General features: G+C 47.1%; 1 protein-coding gene across 1 annotated transcript; it reads left to right on the top strand.

Annotated features, from left to right (window-relative positions):
* The first annotated feature begins 380 nt into the window (after nucleotides 1-380).
* Nucleotides 381-4,468, top strand: LOC120311954 (GTPase IMAP family member 9-like). The gene is made up of 3 exons (XM_039352079.1): nucleotides 381-514; nucleotides 2,995-3,692; nucleotides 4,148-4,468. The coding sequence occupies exons 1-2, from the start codon at nucleotides 496-498 to the stop codon at nucleotides 3,654-3,656; spliced, it is 681 nt and encodes a 226-aa protein (XP_039208013.1). The 5' UTR covers nucleotides 381-495; the 3' UTR covers nucleotides 3,657-3,692; nucleotides 4,148-4,468.
* The last annotated feature ends 5,482 nt before the right edge of the window (nucleotides 4,469-9,950 follow it).

The raw sequence follows: 9,950 nt of genomic DNA, 5'->3' as shown, positions 1-9,950 counted from the left end.
AGGCCCCCATAGCCCCCACCCCAGAGATAAGGGGGGGGTCTCTGCCTCCCCCTCTCCGTGCATCAGCCTGTCCGTTCTTCTCTCTGACCAATCCGGCCTCTGTCATTCCCAGCGACTTGGAGGGAATCGAGGGGAAATGGCGGACTCGGGTGGGACCCTTGGAGGGCATCTAGTCCAACCCCCTGCTGGAGCAGGAGACCCTACCCCTAAGCTTCCTCCTCCACAAGAGTGGAAGGGACGATTGAAAAGGAGGCGGGGGAGAGGACCAGATGGATCAGCCCCAAGCGGGGGGGGGCAGTAAAGAAGGGGGGGTGCAGCTTCTTTTAAGCCCCTCCCCCTCCAATTCCTGTTTTGCTTCCTCTGGGGGTGGAGAGCTGGTGGCTATAATAACCAAGCCAGACGGCCTCTCCTTCGGCTGATTTATTTTTTCTCTCTCTCTCTTTTGATCCATCACATTCCTCTCGGCTCTTTTGGGCCGAGCCCCGTTGTCTGGAAATGGCTGGAAGCATCCAAGGTAAAGTCTGGATCCCTGGGGGGGGCGGTGTGGGGGGGGGATGAGCTGGGGGGTGGGAGCTGCTGTCCTGGGTGTCCTGCTGTCTTGCGAGGGCGCACGCAGGGATGCACGACCGATGGCGCCTTTGACGCCTCCCTCGGGCTCAGCCTGGTGATCTCCTCCAATAGATGGACGGATGGATGGATGACAGATAAATCGTAGAAATTACACATGATACATAGAGATAGGTAGATGATAGATAGATAGATAGATAGATAGATAGATAGATAGATAGATATAAATTAGCTGATGGAGATAGATATAGAAGATAGAGATGATAGCTAGAGATAGATGTAGAAGATAGATAGAGAGAGAGAAAGACAGACAGACAGACAGAGATAAATTAGGTGGTAGAGATAGATATTGACGATAGATAGATGATAGATAGATAGATAGATAGATAGATAGATAGATAGATAGATAGATAGATGATAGATAGATGATAGATAGATAAATAGATAGATAGATAGATAGATGATAGATAGATGATAGATAGATAGATAGATAGATAGATAGATAGATAGATAGATATAAATTAGCTGATAGAGAGATATAGAAGATAGATAGATATAAATTAGCTGATAGAGATAGATATAGAAGGTAGAGATGATAGCTAGAGATAGATGTAGATAGATAGATAGATAGAGAGAGACAGACAGAGAGAGACAGACAGACAGACAGACAGAGATAAATTAGGTGGTAGAGATAGATACTGATGATAGATATAGATAGATAGATAGATAGATAAGATATAAATTAGGTGATATAGATATAGAAGACAGACAGACACAGAGATAAATTAGGTGGTAGTTAGAGATAGATAGATAGATAGATAGATAGATAGATAGATAGATAGATAGATAGATAGATAGATAGATAGATAGATATAAATTAGCTGATAGAGAGATATAGAAGATAGATAGATAGATATAAATTAGCTGATAGAGATAGATATAGAAGATAGAGATGATAGCTAGAGATAGATGTAGAGAGAGAGAGAGAGATAGAGACAGAAAGACTGACAAATTAGGTGGTAGAGATATATATTGACGATAGATAGATAGATAGATAGATAGATAGATAGATAGATAGATAGATAAGATATAAATTAGGTGATATAGATATAGAAGACAGACAGACAGACAGACAGACAGAAATAAATTAGGTGGTAGTTAGAGATAGACAGATAGATAGATAGATAGATAGATAGATAGATATAGATATAAATTAGCTGATAGAGAGATATAGAAGATAGATAGATAGATAGATAGATAGATAGATAGATAGATAGATAGATAGATAGATAGATATAAAGTGATAGAGAGATATATAGAAGACAGATAAATTAGATGATAGTTAGAGATAGATATAGTAGATAGACAGAAAGACAGATATAAATTAAGATACAGATAGATAGATAGATACATAGATATGAAATGTGATAGAGAGGTATAAATGATAGATATACATCAGTGATTCTCAACCTTTTTAATGCCGCGACCCCAAACCGGTCGTAAGTCGAGGACTACCCAACCAGTCGTAAGTCGAGCACTATCCAACCGGTCGTAACTCGAGGTCTTTCCCTGCCCGGGAGCGCCGCGCATGCGTGGTGCCGCCTGTGCCGGCCGAGGCGTAGCTGGCAAGCGGCAGAAACGGCGCAGGCCGACCACCGGCTGGGCCACCAGCTAGCCCAGCCCAAGGGAGGTCAGGCACGCGCCGGGCCCCACGCGCACCAGCAACCCCTCCCTGCGCCCGCCGGCCTCCCACCTCCCACCCCTGGTCCTCTTTTCCTTCCATTGTTAGTAGTTGCTCAGCAGGGAGGGGTGGAAGCTTCCAGACAGCTCGCCTTCGCTGCAGACAACTCGCAGCACCGTTTGCCGACTGGGGCTTTTGGCGGGCTCAGCAGGGCAGACACAGCCTGGACAATTCCTATTGGCTTTGGAAAGCCAATAGAATGAGACTCTATTCAAGAGAGTCTCTTCGATTTGCTTTCGAAAGGCAATAGAATAAAAGGGAGTAGCACAGCTAAGGAAAAGGGAGAAAAATGGCGGATTGCGTTGTTTGGCGACCCCCGTGAAATGGTCGTTCGACCCCAAATGGGGTCCCGACCCACAGGTTGAGAACCACTCATATAGATAGACAGACAGACCGACCGACAGACAGACAGAGATCAATTAGGTGATAGTTAGAGATAGATACAGAAGACAGAGCATAAGGATTTATTGCCAGTTTAAGCTCTCTACAAAAATCTGACCTACTAACGGTCAGGGGGAAATGACGGGGAGATTAAGACGGGCTGAATGTCGGTCTCTCGTGAGCGTGCAGGGACTCACGGCTGATAACCTGTTTGACGCCTCCCTTGGCACCAGCCTGGTCGTCTCCCCCCAACGCTGCTGACCGGTCCCCTTCTTCTCTCCCCTCCCCCCCACTTTGGGTTGTAGGTCCCGAACGGAGGATCGTCCTGGTGGGCAAAACCGGCAACGGGAAGAGCGCGACGGGAAACACCATCCTGGGAAGCCGCGTCTTCGAATCGAAGATGACTTCCGGTTCCGTCACCAAGTGTTGCCAAAAGGAGGAGACGCAGGTGAACGGTCGGAAGTTGGTGGTGGTCGACACGCCCGGCGTCCTCGACACTGGGTGTCGCAAGTCAGAAACGGCGGCCGAAGTGAAGAAGTGCGTGAAGTTTTGCATCCCGGGCCCTCACGTCATCCTGCAGGTGATCCGCCCGGGCCGTTTCACTAAGGAGGAGGAGGAGGTGGCTCAGCTGATCAAGGAGATCTTCAGCCTCAACGCCAAGAACTACATGATCCTCCTGTTCACCCGGAATGATGACCTGGAAGGGGAGGGCCTCGACCAGTTCATCTCCGAGGGGAACTGCGCCCTGAAGGAGCAGGTGAACCTGTGCGGGAAACGCTACCTGGCTTTCAACAACAAGGCCGAAGGGGCGGAGCGAGAGGCGCAGGTGGCCCAGCTGATGGAGATGATTGACGAGCTGGTGAAGGAGAACCGGGATGCTCCTTGTTACACGGAGGAGATGCTGGCAGCCGACAAGGAGGACCTCAGGAGGAGATGGAACCGTCCCCGGTGGTGTCCACTCCTTTAGGGGACGCCGGAAAAAATCTCCATGAAGGCAACTCTGGTAAGGGTCTCTGCTCTACTACTGCCTCCCTCCCTCCTTCCTTCCGGTGTCTCCCCCTTCCTTCCTTCCTTCCTTCCTTCCTTCCTTCCTTCCTTCCTTCCTTCCTATCTATCTATCTATCTATCTATCTATCTATCTATCTATCTATTTATCTATCGACGGAGCCCCTTTGAGTGGGGTATTTAGCAGCCATCAATCAACTGATTGACCAGGTGTCAGAAGGCATATATCTCTAGGGTCCCTTATCCTTCCCCCCCTCCTCCATTTCTTTCCCTCTGCCTTTCCTCCTGACCCGAATCTCACTCTCTTCTCTTCCTGGGTCCTGCCCTATGCCCGGGGGGGGGGGTGTGGAGGGGGGGAAGGGTTTGAGGGTTATTGCCTTGATTTCCTCTATCACGAGGACGCTGTGTAACCCTTTGCCTTCCTGCGTTCTCCTTCTGTGAACTTCATGTCAGCGAGCAAAGGGAGGGGAAGAAAGGAAGGCAACCTCCGGCAACCCATTTATCTCCGGGCTTCCAGGAGAAGGAGAAGGGGCGACGAGAGCGCCAACACATCGCAGCCACAACCGGAGACGGCCTGGTGTTCTCTCCCCTTTCCCCACGAGGAACGGAACACCCGGGGATTGGGCCGTGTGAACTGAGCGGATGAACGATTGGGGTGGGTTTTTTGCTTGGGACACTTTCTACCTATCGATCCGAGAGGGGAAACCCTCGGATCCTGGCTTTTGGGCTTGCTAGCAACGTCTCCTAATAAAAGTTCCTTTTGGATGAAACGGCTTCCATGGGTTCTGCTTTCTTGGGAGGACGTCTTGAAGTGGGCCCCGAGACTGGGACTTGGTGAAGACATAACACACGGGTAATTTGAACAAGTGATTGATTGGGGGGGGGTCCTCCTCCTTCTCCTCCTCTCCTCCACAAACCTCACTCCCTTCTAGCACTGTTAATGTTCCCTAGTTGGGTCATGAAATGTCTACAAGAAATGTTCAGACAACACTGAGGTCCACCCCCAGTCTTCCCCCCCTCCTCCTCCTCCTCCTTCTCCATAAACTCCATTCCTTTCTATATGACTGATGATGTTCCCTAGTTGGGTCACGAAACGTCTCCAAGAAAATAACCAAGTTCAGACAACACCAAGGACCCCCCCAGTCCTTCCTCCTCCTCCTCCTCCTCCTCCTCTCCTCCTCCTCTATTCTCCTCCTCCTCTCCTCCTTCTCCTCCTCCTCCTCCTCCTCCACTCCGGAAGCCTCACTCCCCTCTAGCACTGATGATGTTCCCTAGTTGGGTCACGAAATGTCTCCAAGAAAATAACCAAGTTCAGAGAACAACACCCTAAGCCCTCCCTCTTCCTCCTCCTCTCCATAAATTCCATCAACTCCATTCCCTTCTATGGTAGCACTGATGACGTTCCCTAGTTGGGTCACGAAATGTCCGCAACAAAACTCACATCTGAGGGGCTTCCACAGAGAAGGGGGGGGACCACCTCCTCCCCAAAGCCCCCGAAGGCAGGAGAAGAAGCAGCGGAGGGGAAGTCCTCAAGGAGAGAAGCAGCCCGGAACTATGGAGAAACTTCCCGACAGGGAGGACAGTTAAACCGGTGGAACTGCCTGCCACTAGACGTTGCGGGGGCTCCATCACTGGAGGTTTTATGAGAAGAGACTGGATGGCCACTTATCTGAAATGGTGTAGGGTTTCCTGCCTGAAGAGGGGGTTGGACTAGAAGACCTCCAAGGTCCCTTCCCACTTTGTTGGTCTGTCTGTCTGTCTGTCTGTCTGTCTGTCTGTCTGTCTGTCTGTCTGTCTCTCTCTCTCATCTATCTAGCTAGCTAGCTAGCTATCATTTCTCTGACTATCCATTTGTCATCTGTTTATCTATCTATCTATCTATCTATCTATCTATCTATCTATCTATCTATCTATCTATCTGTCTACTTACCTACCTACCTATCTGTCTACTTACCTACCTACCTATCTATCCTACATCTGTATTTCTGTCTCTGTCCGCCCGTCCATCCATTTATCCATCCATCTTTCATCCATCTATCTATCTGTCTGTCTGTCTGTCTATCTATCTTCTATCATTTATCTCTATCATCTCTCAACTATCATTTGTCTGAGTATCCATTTGTCATCTATCTGTCTGTCTGTCTATCTATCTTACATCAATCTATCATTTCTATCTATCCATTTGTCATCTGTCTATCTATCTATCTATCTATCTATCTATCTATCTATCTATCTATTCTATCTATCTATTCTATCATTTGTCCGACTATCTATCCATTTGTCATCTATTTGTCTGTCTGTCTGTCTGTCTGTCTGTCTGTCTATCTTTCTATCTATGTATCTTTCTATCTATCTATCTATCTATCTATCTATCCATCTCTATCATTTTTATCTATCCATTTGTCATCTATCTATCTATCTATCTATCTCTCTGCTATCATTTATCTATCATCTCTACCTCATCTATCATTTGTCTGACTATCTACATTTGTTGTCTGTCTGTCTTTCTGTCTATCCATCTATATCTATCATTTCTATCTATCGATTTGTCATCTATCTATCTATCTATCTATCTATCTATCTATCTATCTATCTATCTATCTATATCTTATCCATCCATCCATCTATCCATCTGTATCTATCCATCATTTATATCTATCTATCTATCTATCTATCTATCCATCCATCCATCCATCCATCCATCCATCCATCCATCCATCCATCCATCTATCTATCTATCTATCTATCTATCTATCTATCTATCTATCTATCTATCTATCTGTCATCTATCATTTATCTATCTTCTCTGTCTATCTGGCTATTTATCCAGTTTTTTTCGCTACAAGAACCTGACCTACTAACGGATCCTATTGGAAATGAGCAGGAGATCAGAAAGGCATTCAAGGTGGCCCGGGTTTAAATCTCTGGCAGGTGCGCGCGCCGGGATTCACGACCAATGACGCCTTTGACGCCTCCCTCGGGCTCAGCCTGGTGATCTCCTCCAATCGATGGACGGATGGATGAATGATAGATAAATCGTAGAATTTACACACAATACATAGAGATAGATAGATAGATAGATAGATAGATAGATAGATAGATAGATAGATAGATAGATAGATAGATAGATAGATAGATGGATGGACAGACACAGATAGACAGACAGAGATAAATTAGGTGGTAGTTAGAGATAGATAGATAGATAGATAGATAGATAGATAGATAGATAGATATAAATTAGCTGATATAGTTATATAAGATAGAGATGATAGTTAGAGACAGATATAGAAGAGATAGATAGATAGATAGATAGATAGATAGATAGATGGATGGATGGATGGATGGATGGATGGATGGATGGATAGGTAGGTAGGTAGGTAGGTAGATAGATAAGATATAAATTAGGTGATAGAGGGATATAGAAAATAGATAGATAGATAGATCCATCCATCCATCCATCCATCTATATCTATCCATCTATCTATCTTATCTATCTATCTATCTATCTATCTATCTATCTATCTATCTAATATCTATTCTGTCTATTATCTATGTCTATTATCTATCTATGTATCTATGTATCTATCTATCTATCTATCTATCTGTCAGTTATCATTTATCTATCATCTCTATCTATCTCATCTATCATTTATCTGTATATATCCATTTGTCATCTGTCTATCTATCTATCTGCTATCATTTATCTATCTAGCATCTCTACCTCATCTATCATTTGTCTTACTATCTATCCATTTGTCGTCTGTCTGTCTTTCTGTCTATCCATCGATATCTATCATTTCTATCTATCCATTTGTCATCTATCTATCTATCTATCTATCTATCTATCTATCTATCTATCTACCTATCTATCATCCATCCATCCATCTATCCATCTCTGTATCTTTCTCTCTCTCTCTATCATTTGTATCCATATGTAACTATCACCTAATTTACATCTATCTATCTGTCTATCTATCTATCTATGTATCTATCTATGTATCTATCTATCTATCTATCTATCTATCTATCTATCTATCTATCTATTTATCTATCTATCCATCCATCAATCTATCTCTCATTTATCTATCTTCTCTGTCTATCTGGATATTTATCCAGGTTTTTTTTTTTTGCTACAAGAACCTGACCTACTAAGGGATCCAATTGGAAATGAGTGGGTGATCAGACAGGCATTCAAGGTGGGCCGGGTGTAGATCTCTGGTGGGGGTGGGGGCCAGGAGTCTCGACCGATGACGCCTTTGACGCCTCCCTTGGGCTCAGCCTGGTGATCTCCTCCGATAGATGGACGGATGGATGGATGATAGATAAATCATAGAATTTACACATGATACATAGAGATAGATAGATGATAGATAGATAGATAGATAGATAGAGATAGATAGATAGATAGATAGATAGATAGATAGATAGATAGATAGATAGAGATAGATACAGAAAGACAGACAGACAGACAGAGAGATAAATTAGGTGGTAGTTAGTGATAGATATTGATGATAGATAGATAGATAGATAGATAGATAGATAGATAGATAGATAGATAGATGGATGGATGGATGGATGGATGGATGGATGGATGGATAGATAGATAGATAGATAGACGGACAGACAGACACAGACAGACAGAGAGAAATAAATAACCCGGAGGAGCCTGGAAGAAGCGCCCATCAACTGGAAAGCGGCACCGATCCTGGCCCTTCCGCTGAGCCCGGAAGAAGCGCCGAGCGGCCGGAATGTTGCAGCCTCTCCACGGTCTTGTGATTTACCTTCCGATGCTGGCAACCGATTCATATTTATGACGGTCCCCATGTCCCAGGGTCATGGGAAGGGACCAAATCCTGCTGCAACCACCCAGCAGACGGGGGGAATAAAAACCAAAGGTCCACCCCCCCCCGACCCCCGCTGCCAATCCTCAACAGAAACGCTCCCAACCACGACAACCTCGGACAGGAGGAAGAGCGCAGCCGGGCGGGCGGGCAGGCAGGCGTCTTGCTCGGCTGGGGCTTGGGGGGGGCACTTTGTTCACTGCCGTTGTCACTTCCAACGGTCACTAAGCGAACGGTTGCAAGTCGAGGACTACCTGGACTTGACCGCTTTTTTCCTTTTCTTTTTTGGAGTCACCCGCTGGACAGCCACTTGTCCGAAATGGTGTAGGGTTTCCTGCCCGAGCAGGGGGTTGGACTAGATGACCTCCAAGGTCCCTTCCAACTTTACTACTATTATTATTATTATCCAGTGTTTGACCCCTTGCTCGGCGACGGGGGGTCCTCGGATGTTGCCCTATCCCAAAAGGGGTGCCGTGGGTGACAAGATGGAGAAGGGCTGGGCTGGATGACCTCCGAGGGCCCCTTCCCGCTCCCTTCCGAGGGAAAGGCTGCTGGGAGGGGGCGGGGAGGGGGAGGGGCGCCCTGCAAAGCGGCCTGCTAATGCAGAGGAAGCGAGCCTGGCTTTTGCCCGGGGGGGGGGTGGGGGGGAGGGGAGGAGGGGGGACGCCCTTTTTGTGCACCCCGCCTATTTCCTGGGCCTGGGGGGGGGCGGGAGAGCGAGGGGGGGTTCGTGGTGAGTCTGTCTTCTTTTCCATCACGTGATTTCCAGGCAGCGCCGCCGCCGAGAGACTTTCGCTTTCCTCCGCTCTTTGGCTCACACGGAGCGACAGAGCTGGAAGGGACCTCGGAGGTCATCCAGTCCAACCCCCGGCTCAGGCAGGAGAGCCTGACAGAATCCTAGAAGGAGAGTTGGAAGGGGCCCTGGAGGTCATCTAGCCCGACCCCCTGGCTCGAGCAGGAGACCTTTAGGAAACCGTAGAGTCACAGAGCTGGAAGGGGCCTCGGAGGTCATCTAGCCCGACCCCCTGCTCGAGCAGGAGACCCTTACAAACTAAAAGAGCTGGAAGGGACCTCGGAGGTCATCTAGCCCGACCCCCTGGCTCGAGCAGGAGACCCTTACAAAATAAAAGAGCTGGAAGGGACCTCGGAGGTCATCTAGCCCGACCCCCTGCTCGAACAGGAGACCCTTAGAAAACAGTAGAGTTACAGAGCTGGAAGGGGCCTTGGAGGTCATCCAGTCCAACCCCCTGCTCAAGGAGGAGAGCCTTACAGAATCATAGGAGAGCTGGAAGGGTCCCTAGAGGTCATCTAGCCCGACCCCCTGCTCGAGCAGGAGACCTTTAGAAAACCGTAGAGTCACAGAGCTGGAAGGGGCAGTGGAGGTCATCTAGCCCAATCCCCTGCTCGAGCAGGAG

Source organism: Crotalus tigris, unplaced genomic scaffold (genome assembly GCF_016545835.1).
Source record: "Crotalus tigris isolate CLP2741 ecotype Arizona unplaced genomic scaffold, ASM1654583v1 scf7180000018403.257466, whole genome shotgun sequence".
In the NCBI taxonomy this organism is placed as follows: Eukaryota; Metazoa; Chordata; class Lepidosauria; order Squamata; family Viperidae; genus Crotalus; species Crotalus tigris.
This window is presented reverse-complemented; position numbering and strand designations above follow the sequence as displayed.